Source organism: Ahaetulla prasina, chromosome 15 (assembly GCF_028640845.1).
Source record: "Ahaetulla prasina isolate Xishuangbanna chromosome 15, ASM2864084v1, whole genome shotgun sequence".
NCBI lineage: Eukaryota > Metazoa > Chordata > Lepidosauria > Squamata > Colubridae > Ahaetulla > Ahaetulla prasina.
The window spans coordinates 5,647,529-5,664,805 of NC_080553.1; the positions used below are offsets into that span (position 1 = coordinate 5,647,529).

Here is a 17,277-nt window from a genome sequence, read left to right on the forward strand (position 1 = left end):
CAGTTTTCGCCAGTTGTGCCAATATGATGTATCCAATAAATAAGGGGTGTCAAACTCAAGGCCCACAGGCTGGATCCGGTCCATGGAATGCTTACATCTGTTCTGCGAGGCCACCCTGGAAATAGCAAAGGACTGGCCCACAGTGGCTCTGCCAGTGAAAACAGAGCTTGGGAGGGCCACATGGCAGAGGTTTGCAGGAGGCCGTTGCAGCCAAAAACCAGGCTCAGGAGCCCATTTTCGCTATGAGAACACTCAGCCACCACAGACACCCCAACATGAGTGACATCAAGCTGGCCACGCCCACCCTGGCCACATACACACACACACACACACACACACACACACACACACAGTCAAACACAACTTTGATGTGGCCCTCAATGAAATTGAGTTTGACACCCCTGCAATAAATTGTTCTTTGAGGAACCTACCTGTTTTGGAGTTCTGCTTTCAATGGGTGCATTACTTGGAACTCTAACACTATAATGAAATCACACAGGCTAGTCTTAAACAGACGTATCTTGGTAAGAAGGTCAGGGGGCTTATACCAGTGGTGGTATTCAGCCGGTTTAGACCAGTTCGGGTGAACCAGTAGTGGCAACCTGCACACTCACCCACCCACCCGTCCCGTGCTATGCCATTCTATTTAGCCACGTTTTCTAAGCCCCGAGCAAAGTACATGCACAGAAGGCCTGTGCTCACATTTTTGGTGCATGGCAAACCAGTGGTAAAATCATGTGAAGCACACCTCTGGTTTATATGGACTGATTTTAAGAACTCATCAGTGATAACACCTACCTTAATCACATCTTCATCTGATGACCTGCACTCCACAGATTCTACAAGATCCATCACGGTTCCATCTTCTTCCACCGAGACCACCTTAATGGGGACAGCCACTGTCTTTCCCGTGAGGATGGCGGTATTTAGGATCTCTGCTTCCTGAAAGACAAAACATTATCAGTTGAATTTCAACCTGTCTTTCTTTCTTTTAGTTTTTTATTTATGTTGTTGTTAGTTGCAAAGTCGTGTCCGACCCATCTCGACCCCATGGACAATGTGATTTTTATTTATACATTTTTCTTATTGTGCTTATTAAGCAGTGTATGGTCTGAGTCAATTTGCAAATATGTAGTAATAACAATAGTCACATTCTTTACTTGTATATAATGGTATTCTTCCAATGTAAGGTTCGGCCTCTCCTCCTCATTCAAGAAAGTAAAGGCTCTTGAAACTTTGGCATTTCAAAAGGAACGTTTTAGTGAACTGGAGTGATAGCAAGATGAAAGTAAAGCAGACTCTGAATTCCCTCAGGCAATATAGTTAGGATAAAGGAATTAGAAACCTCTCCCTTGAGTCCAATGTGGATTCAGCCAATCTGCAGGTGTGGAAATATTATTGTAACAGCGGTCTTGAGAACTTAATAAGGGAACATTCTCAGGGTCATTCTCTGCTGGCTTTCGAAGTGATCCAACCCACATGGCCCACCCTCCTCTTACATCCCCCAAAAGGTGAGAAAATCTCAGGGCACCTAGGCACCAGGATAAAGGTTATAAATCAATAGGATACATGCTGTGAGGGATATAAGGAAGAAAGTAATAAACTAAATAATATATCCAGGGTTCCTCCTTCCCCTGAAGAAGCATCACAACAGGGATCTGACATCCAATTTCTAATTTCTACCTTTATTATCTAACCATTGGTAAAACAAATCCCTTCTTTGTCCTTTATCTTTAATGTTAAACTATTCATTTCCGCACAGTCTAATGTTTTTCATTTTATTTATTTATTTATTAGAATTTGTCAAAAAAAAAAAAAACAAGAACAAGAATAAGAGAATAAAAGTACTATCAGGGATGATAGGCACACTAAGTGCACTTATGCACGCCCCCACTACTGACCACTTAAATATAAAGTAAGTTCCATGGAAGTCAATTTTCTAATTATATTTTCATTTGTAGGATCTTCAACCTTTCTATACCTCACTGAGGTGGGCAACCTGTAGCCCCCTATCTTCATGAGGACTTGGAGTCTTCTTTTGATTTTCTTCAAAGTCCCCTTTTATCATAAAAACTAATAACAGGGTTTTCCATGATTGGGGTTGGAAATGCCGCTTGAAATATACGGTGTAAAAACAGATACCGCTCTTAAAAAAACACCACACACTAAGAAAACTTCCCAACCTCCCAAACCAGGACCCAATATCCACAGGCGGTATTCAGCTGGTTCGGGAGAACCTGTAACGCCGATGATCAGCTGGCCCCGCCCACCAGCCCTATCCTGTCCTTTATTGCCTTCTTTCTGGCTCAGCTGATTTGCGCAGCACAGCTGATTTCTGTGCCTCCGCTGTTCTACTGACTGGGGCTGCCTTAGAAGGTCAGCAGCTGAGCTTCAAATTGCTGTATTTTGAATGCTGCGTGCGAGCGCATGCTCAAGGAACCAGCTGTTAAACCAGTTGCATCCCACCACTGTCCGTATCTTCTACTTTGTAACTTCCAAGAGCTATAACCAGGAGTCACAATGACTAGAGTTACACACACACACACTAATCCTGTGAGATAGTCAGGAAGATAGTGATTTCGTGGCTTTCAGCTGGGCTGCTGATTGTGTGTTTATTGCAGTGTTGTGTCTTTAACTGTTGTTAGAGACCCAGAATCATGGTGATGAGATGGACAGCCATAGAGATAGAAATAAAGCTGTTGTAAAGCAAACCAAGATAATATGTGTCAACACTGTGACAATTTTAATCTTAATATACTGTATTTGTGCCCTATCTCTTTCCCTTTTCGGCTGCTTTAAAAACTGAGGAACTCAAAAACTCGCTTATCGGCAAACACTCCCGAAGGGAAAGGGTAAGGAAAGAGGAGTAAAGAAGGAAGAAAGTAGGTAGGTAGGTGGGTAGGGAGGAAAGAAGGGAGGGAGAAGAAAGGATAGGAGGAGGAGAAGAAGGAGAAGATAGAGGGTTAGAAAGGATGGTAGTGAGAAGTGGGAAAGAGGAGGGGAAGTAGGAAAGCGAGGAGAAGGTGGTGGGGGAAGTTTAAGAAGGATGAGAAGGGAAGAAAGGATTAAAGGGGGGAGTGGCAGTCGAGCAGCCCTGACTGAGTATAATTTGAGTATAGGACTGATTGTTGGATAAGTGATTGTATTGTACACTGGTCAAATTGTGGGAATTATTATGGAAAAATAAAAAATTTTTGCAAAAAACAAAACAAAAAAAAACCTCGCTTATCATTTTTGCAAAGTGTTTCACGATCCATCTCCGTACTGATTCAAAACTCCCAGGCCTTTGGGAAGCAACCTCTCCCCCACCCCAAAAAAACAAAAAACAAAAACAAAAAACTAAGACAGAACATGTAAATCTTGGTTTTATTCAATTCTGGTGAACCACGGTGGTGCAGTGGTTAGAGTGCAGTACTGCAACCGACTTCTGTTTACTGCCGTCTGCCTGCAATTTGGCAATTTGAATCTCACCAGACTCAAAGTTGACTCAGCCTTCCGTCCTTCCAAAGTCAGTAAAATGAGGACCCAGATTGTTGGGGGCAAGATACTGACTCTGTAAACTGCTTAGAGAGGGCTGTAAAAGCACTGTGAAGCAGTATATAAATCTAAGTGGCATTGCTATTGCTATTGCTATTGTCCTTCCTTCCTTCCTTCCTTCCTTCCTTCCTTCCTTCCTTCCTTCCTTCCTTCCTTCCTCCCTCCCTCCCTCCCTCCCTCCCTCCCTCCCATTGCCAGGAGTTCAATCCTGACCGGCTCAAACTTGACTCAGCCTTCCATCCTTCTGAGGTGGGTAAAATGAGGACCCAGATTGTTGGGGGTGATAGGCTGACTCTGTAAACTGCTTAGAGAGGGCTGTAAAGCACTGTGAAACGGTATATAAGTCTAAGTGCTATTGCTATTGCTATTACTGGTGAATGGAAATCATCCAAATCACCCTCAAAGTCCTTAATTGCTCATCTAAATAGTTTTCACTTTGTGATTTTTCAAGTTTGACCTGATTTTACTTATAGAAGGGAGCATGACATAAAGGGTTGGGGAGGAGGTAGTTGACTTTTCCTACCTTGTATCCGTATATATCAGTTTTTCTAATCTAACATGACACAGAGAGAAAACTGTGATACTTTAAAGGAACAAAGATCCTTTAGAGTACTTCAAAAGCAAGCTGTTGCTTTCAGAGAGATACAAAGCAAAGCCTCTTTCCTTTTCAGCTCAGTCTGCCTGTTTTGGGATTTGGTTTTTTTCCCAGAAATGTGACAGGCTTTACCTCTGACTACCCATGCTGAGATTTGCTGAATTAAATGACAAGAAAGTCCTCAAAATAAACCGGATGCAAACGAGCACGTTCAACAGTCCAAAACTGAACAAACCAGCAAGTTCAACGTGTATAGACATGAGAAGGACCTATCAGGACATTCCACAATAGTTTCGTTATTTGTACTATAAGATAATTGTTTTTATAATGTTATTGTCAGGATTAGAGTTCTGAGAATTGTGATCTATTTTGGAATTCTTTCCAACTTTTCCCGAGATTAAAAAGGGGAGGATTACTATGCATAGTATAGTATAGTATCGTATAGTATAGTATAGGAGAGAGAGAGAGAGAGAGAGAGAAAGAGAGGGAGGGAGGGAGGGAGGGAAAGAGAGAATTCTGTATTGGCCAAGTGTGATTGGACACACAAGGAATTTGTCTTTGGTGCATATGCTCTCAGTGTACATAAAGAAAAAATAAAATATATTTGTCAAGAATCGTAAGATACAACACTTAGTGATAGTCATAGGATGTTAATAAGCAATTAAAACATACTAGGAAACAATAAAAACAATAATAATACAAGGGCAACCAATAGATTTAAACTTAATGTAAACCGCTTTAATCTAGATTGCAGAAAATATGACTTCTGCAACAGAATCATCAGTGCTTGGAATACTTTACCTCACTCTGTGGTCTCTTCCCATAATCCTAAAAGCTTTAACCAAAAACTTTCTACTATCGACCTCACCCCATTCCTAAGAGGACCATAAGGGGCGTGCATAAGTGCACAAACGTGCCTACCGTTCCTGTCCTATTGTTTTTCTTTTCTTCTTCCTATATATGTTTGTATGTGTATATACTATATAATCTTTTTGTATGATGTTGTGACAAAATAAAATAAATAAATAAATAAAAATAAATAAATAAAAGTTGTAAAGATACAAGCAACATGGATATAGCCATAAGTGGGAAGAGATAGGTATTAGTGAGAATGAGAATACAGTCTTAGTAGTTATTTTGACAGTGTTGTGGGAATTAGTTGTTTAGCAGAGTGATGGCATTTGGGGGGAAAAACTGTCCTTGTGGGTAATTGTTCTGGTGTGCAGTGCCCTATAGCATTGTTTTGAGGGTAGGAGGTGAAACAATTTATGTCCAGGATGTGAGGGGTCGGTAGATATTTTCACAGCCCTCTGTTTGACTGGTGCAGTATACAGGTCCTCAATGGATGGCAGTTGGCAGCCATTGTCTTTTCTGCAGTTCTAATTATCCTCTGTGTTTTTCTTCTTTGGTTGCAGAGCCAAACCAAATAGTTACGGAGGTGCAGATGACAGACTCAATAATTCCTCTGTAGAAGAGTTTAGGCTGCAGTGTAATCTGGAAAGAGATTGTTAGCAAATCCCTTAATTTGCCCTTAATTTTAGTTTTCAATTTTTGTTTTCGTAAACTGAGATAGGAAGAACTCGAGGTACCAATGAAGGAGAATATTTGTCCATCATGGTGGAAATGAGGGGTCCTTGGTGCTCTCTGAGTTTGATTGTTTTCTTGCAGACTTTTCATTACCCAACTAGGTAGCATAATCAGAACTAGAAGGAGAGGGGTTTGTGGAGAGGAGGAGGAGGACGATTGTGTGGTCCTTGGTGCTCTCTGAGCTTGGTTGTTTCCTTGCAGACATTTCATTACCCAAGTTAGGAAACATCATCGGTGCTAAAAATTGAGGTTTTTTTTCTTTAAAGTAGCTGTGGGTGAAATTGAGTCCGACTGTATTGTCCATCTCTAATAGTAGGACAGATGCCTACAATGCCATTATGAAATGAGAGGAAACTTTGCCAAGTTTTCATGTGCTTTCTAAAAAAAGGGAAGGGAAGGAACAGGAAGGGAAGGGAAGAGAAGAGAAGAGAAGAGAAGAGGAGAGGAGAGAAGAGAAGAGAAGAGAAGAGAAGAGAAGAGAAGAGAAGAGAAGAGAAGAGAAGGAAAAGGGGAAGGAGGAAGGAGGAAGGAGGAAGAATGGAAGAAGGAAGAAGGGGAAGAGACAGGAATCACCAAACTGATTTCATAAAAACAGTCTAAACCCAGTTTGAACCTCTGCTCAATACAGAAATCCAAATTAAAGCATCCCAGATCAAAAGATGTCCACCCTCTGATTACATCGGGCGAGGAGAATCCAACTTTGGCCGACTCTTCTGCTATAAAAAACTCTTCCTATTCAGAATCTTGATCCAAACAATCTGCCAGAAAGCATAACTTCAGATGATCATGTTATGTTATCATTCTGGTTCCATCCTACTCTTCTTTGGACCTCCTGCCAGATTCCTGACCTCTCCTTCTGGACCTGTTCCAGTTTGTCTGAATCTATATCTATAACTAATATACGCTACTGACCAGAGCATATAAAACATTTGTTAGGCCAATTCTTGATTACTGCTCTCCTGTCTGGAACCCATACCATATATCTGACATCAACACAGTTGAGCGTGTCCAAAGGTATTTTACAAGAAGAGTTCTCCACTCCTCCGAAACCAATAAAATACCTTATTCCACCAGACTTGATATCCTGGGTCTTGAAAACTTGGAACTTCGTCGCCTTCGACAGGATCTGGGTTTAGCATATAAAATCATCCGTTGTAATGTCCTTCCTGTCAATGACTTTTTTAGTTTCAATAACAATATCACAAGAGCTACCAACAGATTTAAACTCAATGTCAACCGCTCCAGTTTAGATTGCAGAAAACACGATTTCTGTAACAGAATTGTATATGCTTGGAATGCATTACCTGACTCTGTGGTTTCTTCTCATAACCCCAAAGGCTTTACTCAAAAACTGTCCACGGTTGACCTCACCACTTTCCTAAGAGGACTCTAAGGGGCGTGCATAAGAGCACAAACGTGCCTACCGTTCCTGTCCTATTGTTTCTTCCCCTATGTATATATATGTTTATAGTACCTCGTTTCTCCTCATATAGAATAGAATAGAATAGAATTTTTTATTGGCCAAGTGTGATTGGACACACAAGGAATTTGTCTTGGTGCATATGCTCTCAGTGTACATAAAAGAAAAGATACGTTCATCAAGGTACAACATTTACAACACAATTGATGATCAATATATCAATATAAATCATAAGGATTGCCAGCAACAAGTTATAGTCATACAGTCATAAGTGGAAAGAGATTGGTGATGGGAACTATGAAACGATTAATAGTAGTGCAGATTCAGTAAATAGTCTGACAGTGTTGAGGGAATTATTTGTTTAGCAGAGTGATGGCCTTTGGGAAAAAACTGTCCTTGTGTCTAGTTGTTCTGATGTGCAGTGCTCTATAGCGTCGTTCTGAAGGTAGGAGTTGAAACAGTTTATGTCCAGGATGCGAGGGATCTGCAAATATTTTCACGGCCCTCTTCTTGATTCGTGCAGTATACAGGTCCTCAATGGAAGGCAGGTTGGTAGCAATTATTTTTTCTGCAGTTCTAATGATCCTCTGAAGTCTGTGTTTTTCTTGTTGGGTTGCAGAACCGAACCAGACAGTTATAGAGGTGCAAATGACAGACTCAATAATTCCTCTGTAGAATTGGATCAGCAGCTCCTATATACGTTCATATATTATATAACTCTTTATGCAATGCTTGTATATATTGTAATGACAAATAAATAAATAAAATAAAATAAATAAATAAATAAATAAATATATTAAAGAGCGGGTGTCCAAGGGGAACCAACAATCATGGCTTTCAAACAGAAGCCCCGATTACAGGCAGTCCTTGACTTACCACATTTAATTTAGTGACCGTTCCAAGTTACAGCAGCACTGAAAAAATTGACCGTCTCACAGTTTCACAGTGACAACCTTTGCAGCATCTCCAGGATCACATGATCAAAATTCAGACACTTGGCAACTAGCATCCACTTACGACGGTTGTTGTGTCCTGATGGGGGGGTGTCACATGATCCCCTTTTGTGACCTTCTGACAAGCCAAGTCGATGGGGAAGGCCAGATTTGCTTAACATCCTTGAGACTCACTTAACAACTGCAACGTTAAACAACTGTGGTGAAAAAGGTTGTAGAATGGGGGACAAAACTCACTTCACCAACATCTCCCTCAATGGCAGAAATTTGGGGTTCAACTGTGGTCACAAGGTGAGGACAAGCTATATTCTTTAAGGCGATATTTGCTCCAGTGGTGGTATTCAACCAGTTCGCACCACTTCGGCCAAACTGGTTGTTAAATTGCTTGCTGGCTGGCTCTGCCCCATCCTGCCCCTTCCAAAAGTCCCCACACACCTCACTTTGGCTCCCACGCAGGGGTGAAATCCAGCAGGTTCTGTGTCGTGTCCCACCCCCACTCCGACGAACGAGTCAAGGAAGTCCGTAACAAACTTGGCAACGAAGCCTCCGTAGCTTGCCAAGTTCCTTCGAGGTTTATCAGGGCAGGCAAGAGTTCAAGTTGTGACTTCAGCGATAGGGTCCGGTATCAGCAAACTAGATAAGACTTTGCTTGACTCAAGGTTGGAATGCCAAAAGCAGGTCCTTTATATAGGCTGTGGGGTATGGGTCTATGACTCAGCATTTATCCAGGCCTGCCCCACCTTTCCTTCCGCTGGCGTCGCCTCTCAGATCTCCAGAAGCGAGGGTCCACCCACGCTGAATTGTCTTCAGCTGGATCTGCGATCAGTGTCTGGGAAAGGGAGGGGTCAAAGGGAGTAGGCCCGGGTAATTCCACCACCTGGCTGGCTTCCTGCTCTGAAGGCTGAGCCAAAGGAACACACGCTGTATGAGTGAGGTTTATGGGGCTTGTCCTTTCACTCCTGGAATCCTCTCCGGGCATGGGGCCAGGGCCTGGGGCTGGAGTCATGACAGGCCGTTCATCTTCATTATCAGACTTGGAGTCTGATAAAAGGCCCACTTGGAGATGGGAGGGGCCCGAATGAGGAGAGGAGGGAGGACAAATCACAACATTCTGACAGGTTCTGGAGAATTGGTAGTGAAAATTTTGAGCAATTAGGAGAACCGGCAAATACCACCTCTGGCTGGCCCCAGAGTCAGGTGGGAAAGGAGATTTTGCAGTATCCTTCTCCTGGAGTGGGGTGGGAATGGAGATTTTGCAGTATCCTTCTCCTAGGACTGGGCTGGGAATGGAGATTTTGCAATATCCTTCCCCTGGGAGTGGGGTGGGAATGGAGATTTTGCAGTATCCTTCCCCTGGGAGTGGGGTGGGAATGGAGATTTTGCAGTATTCTTCCCTTGCCACGCCCACCAAGCCACATCCACAGAACTGGTAGTAAAAAAATTTGGATTTCACCACTGCTCCAAGGTAAGTGCAGGGAGGTCTACCAGGCTCAAAACGGCCCGCTGGGTGACGGGGGAGCCCCCGTGCGCCCCCCCGTGGCCTGTTTTTGTTCCCAGGGTGGTGCAGGAGGCCAAGTGCTGCCTGTCACACACCCCTAGTCACACCCACCATGGCCACTCCCACCCAGCAGGTCATTAGGGCAGAGAACCAGTTGTTAAATTATTTGAATCCCACCACTGGTTTTGCCGACCCTCGCATAAAACATAAATCTCTCTTTAATTAGCCTGTGCGTTTGAAATTCTCCCCTCTCAGCTCGGGAGGAGAGAAATGACAAGTTCTCTGCTCAGATTAACCAGCAAGAAGGATCTTTGCAAAAAATAAATAAATCCAAAACCCGCTCTCCCATCCGGTTTTGTAAGGTTGAGAGGATTCTAGGAGACCCCCGAGGGAAAATACCTAAAGAAATGATTTCATTTGCAAGACACAACCGCAGAATACTTAAGAGAGCTTCCGCAGAGATTTATAGGTCACTTCCCAGTGTGTAAATGAATTTTTTAAAAAATCTAGGACGTTGCTAATTTCACAAAGAGAAAGAAAGAAAGAAAAAGGGGGGGGAAGATACTTAAACTGTACCAAACCTTTTGAAAGAGGACTGCGTTTTTTTTCAGCCATAACTAATACAGGATTATTGAAATGATTCAGCCGGTGGAATGAATAGCCTTAAGTGTGATTATCCGGTAAGTCGCAAATTTTGCAAACAGTTGTATTTTTTTTGGGGGGGGGGCGTTTAAAAAAATTGAAATGACCCCGAGAGTCAAACAGGAAAATCCATTTTGGCATACAAAATATTACAGCCATCGGTTGAAGGATTATACAGAGCACAGAATACAGATTAATAGACTGGGAAGAGACCTTGGAGGTCGTCTAGTCCAATCCCTTGCTCAAGAAGGAAACCCTATACCTGTGATGGAGAACCTATGGCACATGTACCGCACCTGGCACGCAGAGCCCTTTCTGCGGGCACGTGAGCTGTTGCCCAGCTCAGCTCCACAACGCATGCGCACATGCCTCCCAGCGGTCAGCTGATTTTCGGGATGGGTGGGGAGACCCATGCACATGCAAGGGGAGGTCACGCATACATGTGCGGGGATGGGGGGAGTGCAGGGGGACAGTCCCCCCCCAATGGCCCATTTTTGGGCCCAGGAGGCTGCAGGGAGGCCTACTAAGCCCGAACAAGGGGGCAGGGGTAGCCCGGTGGGAGAGTGGCGAGTCATGTATGCATGCGCTGGGGGACGGGGGAATGTTGGGGGGGTCGTGCACGCATGTGCAGGGTCCCCCGCATGGCATTATGGATGCCAGCTTTCGGCACGCGACGAGTAAAAGGTAAGCCATTATTGCCCTATACCATTTATAGTTACTATTTATAGATTACAGTTAGCACCGCTTGGAATTCTAATTAAATAGTGAGTTATGCCCCATTCAGTTTATATGGTACTCTAATAGTTTAGATTGGATCAGTTCGATTCAGGTTGCTTAATTTTTTTTCTTGGGAAAGAGAAACAAGATTATGCACACTTTGAGAAGTCTTTCTGAGCTGGGGAACAAATTCAGAGGCAGTCGATTCTACAATTCAATCTGAAAGCCATCTCAGTTTGACAATTGAATGAAAGAACTGCCAAATCTCTAAATCACAGCTCTGGAAAATACATGGCAATGAAAAAAAAAAAACCATTTACAGTATATAAGCATAAATACATATATACAATGCATATACAGCCAGCGCTCAACTTATGACCACAATTGAGCCAGCCCAACATTTATGTTGCTCAGTGAGACATTTGTTAAGTTAATTCTGCCCCGTTTTATGACCTCTCTTGCCACAGTTGTTAAGTGAATCGCTGCAGTTGTTAGGTTAGTAACCTCGTTGCTAAGTGAATCTGAGTTCCTCGTTGACTTTGCTTGTCAGAAGGTTGCAAAACAGGATCACGTGATCCCGGGACATTGCAACCGTCAAAAATATGTATCAGCTGCTAAGAGTCTAAATTTTGATTACACGGCCATGGAGATCCTGGAAAGGTCGTAACTGTGAAAAGGGGTCGTAGCTTCCTTTTTTCAGTGCTGTTTTAACTTTGAAGGTTATTAAAGCAACTGTTGCAAGTCGAGGACTACCTGTCTGTTTCATTTCAACCCAAATGGAGTCGAGGGTTTTACTTTCCCAGGGGATCAGATTGGGGCAGTTCTGACACAGTCACAAATTCAAAATCCGGATCCTTGGCAACTAAGGATGTATGGTTGCAGCAGAGTTTTCCAAACTATTAATATATTGGGGCGCCTGCATATAAGCCTATTAGCTTTAACTACAATCTAATGCTGCTCTTTGTTTCCTTAGTACAATACCGAATTAAAGAGCCATTAAAATGCCATCAAACAGTTTCAGGACATTAGCGGCGTGGGGGATTTTCAACGCATAATTTGCAGGCATTGGGAGGGGGATCAGATTGGGGCAGTTCTGACACAGTCACAAATTCAAAATCCGGATCCTTGGCAACTAAGGATGTATGGTTGCAGCAGAGTTTTCCAAACTATTAATATATTGGGGCGCCTGCATATAAGCCTATTAGCTTTAACTACAATCTAATGCTGCTCTTTGTTTCCTTAATACAATACCGAATTAAAGAGCCATTAAAATGCCATCAAACAGTTTCAGGACATTAGCGGCGTGGGGGATTTTCAACGCATAATTTGCAGGCATTGGGGAGGGGGGATCAGGGGAAACAGGTTGGCAATTAACTCCCATCAAGTGCCACGGAGGTTCTGCATGGAGCATCAAACCTAGCGTTGTGCCATGGAAAGAAAGAAGGCCACATTAAGATTCACCCACAGTTGGAATATTGCATCCAGTTTTGGTTGCCACAATATGAAAAAGATGTTGGGACTTTGGAAAAAGCGCAGAGAAGAGCAACCAAGATGATTAGGGGACGGGAGGCTAAAACATATGAACAATGGTTGCATGCCTTGTCTAGTGAAGAATACTTGAGGGGCTGCCACAGAGAGGAGGGTGGGAATCAACCTATTCTCCAAAGCACCTGAAGGCAGGACAAAAAGCAATGGATGGAAACTCATCAAGGAGAGAGCAACCTCGAACTAAGGAGATATTTTCTGACAGTTAGAACAATTAATTGAGAGAACGGCTTGTCTTCAGAAGTTGTGGGCAAGTCAGGGTAATGATGATTTAAAGCTGACCAGCCACTGTAAGGCTGTAGTGTAGACTAAGGAGGAGTCAGCAGGGTTATTGCTGCTTTAAGAAGCTGTCTCTCGTGTATCACTCTTCTCGTTGTCTTCTATCTGCATTGTAGTTCCCTGTGTAGAGTTGAAGATTGATTGCTTGGTTGGTATATGCCTACCATGTGTATGTCTGTATATAGAAGTCTTGTATATAAACCGCTGTTTGCAATGACAAAACCTCTGTGTCCTGTATTTTGCTCCTGGGTTGTCTCAAAATAGTAGTCACACTGTAAACACTCTGACAGGGTGCTCCATCACTGGAGGCTTTCAAGAAGAGACTGGACAGCCATTTGTTTGAAATGGTATAGGGTTTCCTGCTTGAGCAGGGGGTAGGACTAGAAGACCTCCAAGGTCCCTTCCAACTCTGTTAATCTGATATTCTGCTGCTGATGACATGCGGAAATGCAAAGGTTTTGGGGGGAAGGAGATGGAGAAAAAAGATGCCAGGACTATGGAGAAGACCAAAGAAGTCAACATGATTGGACTACGTTCATGCAAGATGGATGTGGCCAGGCTTCAACAAAGCATTCCCTTCCCTAGCAAAAGGAATGCAACAGTGACATAGTAAATAAGCTTAAGCAACTACTATCCAAAGAAGGGACATGGTGGCTCAGTAGCTAAGATGCTCAGCTTGTCAATCAAAAGGTCAGCAGTTCAGTGGTTCGAATCCCTAGTGCCACATAACCAGGTGAGCTGAGCTCCCGTGACTTGACCCAGCTTCTACCAACCTAGCAGTTCGAAAGCACCTAAAAAATGCAAGTAGGAAAACAGGGACCACCTTTGGTGAGAAGGGAACAGCGTTCCGTGTGCCTTTGGTGTTGAGTCATGCCGGCCACATGACCATGGAGACGTCTTCGGACAGCGCTGGCTCTTCGGCTTTGAAACGGAGATGAGCACCGCCCCCTAGAGTCGGGAACGACTAGCACGTATATGCAAGGGGAACCTTTACCTTTACCTATCCAAAACAACTGCTTCATTTTATTTAATAGCCAGGCAGGACCTGAAGAAAGATAGGACATACTGTCTCATATGAAATTACATTATTGATCTAGCAGGGATTATTTCCACCCTAGAAGATAAGACTTACAAGCTTACAAAGCTCTAGGCTAGTGTCAGCGAACCTATGGCACGCGTGCCGGAAGCGGCACATGAAACTGTCCCAAGACGAATGCGTGGCCTTGCCGGCTTTTCTTTTGTGGTCCTGTGCTCAAATGCACGCCGGTCAACTGGCCATCATGCGCGCAGGGGTAGTGGACCCTGGAAGAGCGGCAGTCCACCACACATGCGCGAGCTGGCACCTGACCTTCCGGGTGGATGTTGCGCACATGCAAGATTGCCAGCTGTTCGTCAGGTGGTTGGGTGCCGGCTTGCGCATGCACAATGGACTGCCACTCTTCCAAGATCCGCTGCCCCCATGTACGCGACGGCCAGCTGACCGGCACGTGTTTGAGCACAGGACTGCGGAAGAGGAGCCGGCAAGGCCGTGCATTCATCATGGGACGGTTTCCCGTTCCGCTTCCAGCACGCAGGCCGGCACACAAGAACACCAAAGGTTCACCACCACTGCTCTAGGCTTTTGGCTAAGGTTCTACTCATGAGGAGGGCTTTACTCAAACCTAGACATTGATTGAGAAGTTTACTTCTGGCCATTTAGACAGGCCCTCGGTTGTCTCCAAACTTGGTTGTTTTTCCTACAGATGTTTTATTACCCAACTAGGCAATATCATCAATGCTGGAAGGGAGAGGGATTTATATGGAAGAAAAGGAGGAGGAGGACTGTGGGGTCCTTAGTGCTCTCTGAGGTTGGATTTAGATTTACAAATTTACAGAAGGGAGTCAGAAGGGACCTTGAAGCTAGTCTGACCCCCTGCCAAAGCAAGGGACCCTATACTAGGGGTATCGTCATGGCATTGCGTCGTCATGGCATTGTCAAGTGATGTATGGGGACTTTTCCCCCTTCGCTAAACCGGGTGGGGTTGGGGACAGCACATGACGCATTTGGCCTGTGGACTGCTAGGTTGCCCTACACCATTTCTGACAAATGGCAGTCCAGTCTCTTCTTGAAGGCCTCCAGGGTTGAAGCTCCCACAACTTCTGAAGGCAACTTCTGTTCCATCGATTGATTGCTCTCACTGTCAGAAAATTTCTCCTTATTTCTAGGTTGAATCTCTCCTTGATCAGCTTCCAACCATTATTCCTTGTTTGGCCTTCAGGTGCCTTGGAAAATAGCTTGACCCCTTCCTCTCTGTTGCAGCCGCACAAATATTAGAAGACTGCTGTCATATCACCTCTTTGTCCTTCTCTTCCCTAGACTAGCCATGCCTAGTTCCTGCAACCGTTCATCGTATGTTTTAGCCTCCAGTCCCCTCATCATCTTGGTTGCTTTGCACTCGTTCTAGAGTCTCAACCTCTTTTTTATAGTGTGGTGGCCAAAACTGGATGCAAAACTGGATATTTTCTTGCAGACATTTCGTGACCCAATTAGGTAACTTCATCAGTGCTACAAGAGAGTGGGGTTTACAAAGAGGAGGAGGAAGAGGAGGAGGAAGAGGAGGAGGAGGAATTCTGGGAGTTGAAGTTTGCTAGTCTTAAAGTTTCCCAGTTTGAGAAAGATTGCTGTAGAATCTCTTGATTGCATTCACACCCCTCTCCCATCTCTTCTCTTTCCTCTTGAGCTGGCAGCTATCATCCAGTGCATCAAAAGATCACGCCTCAGCCATGCAAAACTAATTTCGGATCTTATTTAGCATCAGGTCCCCGAATTAAGAAACTAAGTGACAGCTGTTTAATTAACTCCTTAAGCTGATTAGACAGCATTACCGCAATCCCCCAAGGAAGAGTTTATATCTGTCAAGAGAGCCTAAGGCTGTGTTAATGCTTCTGTTTAAATTTAGTAAGCTTCTAAACCAATATACTCTAAAATGTTTGACATCCTCAAGGAGGTGGCTAGCTTCACCATTCTCATGCCCCTCTCGAGTCCTCCAGATGCAGACCCCTGGCTGGCAGGCTGGCCTAAATGAACCAAGGCCTGGGTTGGCTACAGATGTTAATTGAGGATATTAGGGATCATGAACAGGGAAAAGTACAGAAGAGAAGGAGAGGAATACAAAAGGGGAAGGGGGAAGTAGGGGAGGAGGATAAAAGAGGGGGAAGAGGAAGGAAAAGGAGGGGGAGGAAGAGGAAGGAGGAGGAAAGGGGGAGAAGAAGAGGAGGAGGAGGAGAAGAATAGAATAGAATAGAATAGAATAGAATAGAATAGAATAGAATAGAATAGAATAGAATAGAGGAGTGGAGTGGAGTGGAGTGGAGTGGAGTGGAGTGGAGTGGAGTGGAATGGAATGGAATGGAATGGAATAGAGTAGAGTACAATAGAATAATGGAAGGAACCTCAGAGATCTTCTAGCCCAACTCCAAGAAAAAGAGGAGGAGGAGGAGGAGGAGGAGGAGGAGGAGGAAAAAATAATAATAATTGCCCATTCCCCCAATAATAGCAAAAGCTGAACATTTTGTTCCCCCAGTGATGTCCTAATGGCCTTGCATGTTTTACATGACACCTTGTCATAGGAATTTGCACTGGCCTTCCTACTCCCAGTCTACCTATCTGGAAACCTAGGTTGATTTGTTTCTTTAGGTGAGCGGGACATCATCCTGTGCTTTATCAGCTGCAAGGCAACATGTCAGCATCAATGACAATCGGCCATGCCTGTCACTTGCTTGTCCAAATCACAGAACTCATCAAGTTCTTGAAGTCAAAAGGCTGTCAGGTGCTGAGAAACCAGTAATTAATTCCCAGGTTCTGATTGATCATTCTATAAAACTCTGCACAATTCCGAGAGGCTCAAGGTTGACTCAGCCTTCCGTCCTTCCGAGGTCGGTAAAATGAGGACCCAGATTGTTTGGGACAAGAGGCCGACTCTGTAAACCGCTTAGAGAGAAATGGAAAGCACTGTGAAGCAGTATATAAATCTAAGAGCTATTGCTATTAAAGGGAGTGGGGAGGAGGAGAAGGAGAAGGAGGGTTGTGGGCTTCTTGATGCTCTGTGAACTTGGTTTTCTTGCAGATGTTTCATGACCAAATAAGTAACATCATCAGTGCACACTGAGAATTGCTAGGGAGGAGCCATCTTAACTCTCTTCCTCCCAACCACAAACTATCTAAACTTTGCTGTCTCTTGGTCCTCTGGAAGGCAGCCCCTTCCTCCTTCCTGTCCTCTTGGGAATCCAGGCCACATTTCACCACAGCTCCCCAGTTGCTTCTTTACCTATTGACTTCCTGAACCTTCCACGTTGACCCGATTTCAAAAGTCCTCCGTTTGATGAATGACTCACCCCGATATTGATAAAAACTGATCAATATTGATAAGAATGCACCACTTAAATTCAGCTAAGGAGCAACCCGTGAAAAAATAAAAGCAAAAATCTTTTGCAGCAAGGAAGAAAGGTGGAGAGAAGAAGCACG

The 17,277-nt window shown here is 44.0% G+C and overlaps 1 protein-coding gene across 1 annotated transcript in view; it reads right to left on the reverse strand.

Annotated features, from left to right (window-relative positions):
* Positions 1 to 17,277, reverse strand: part of LOC131185825 (transmembrane protein 132D-like) — a 318,182-nt gene that overhangs the window by 49,076 nt on the left and 251,829 nt on the right. The window contains exon 5 of the mRNA XM_058158722.1: positions 799 to 942. Within this exon, the coding sequence (XP_058014705.1) occupies positions 799 to 942 (144 nt within the window). The remainder of the gene's footprint in view (positions 1 to 798; positions 943 to 17,277) is intronic.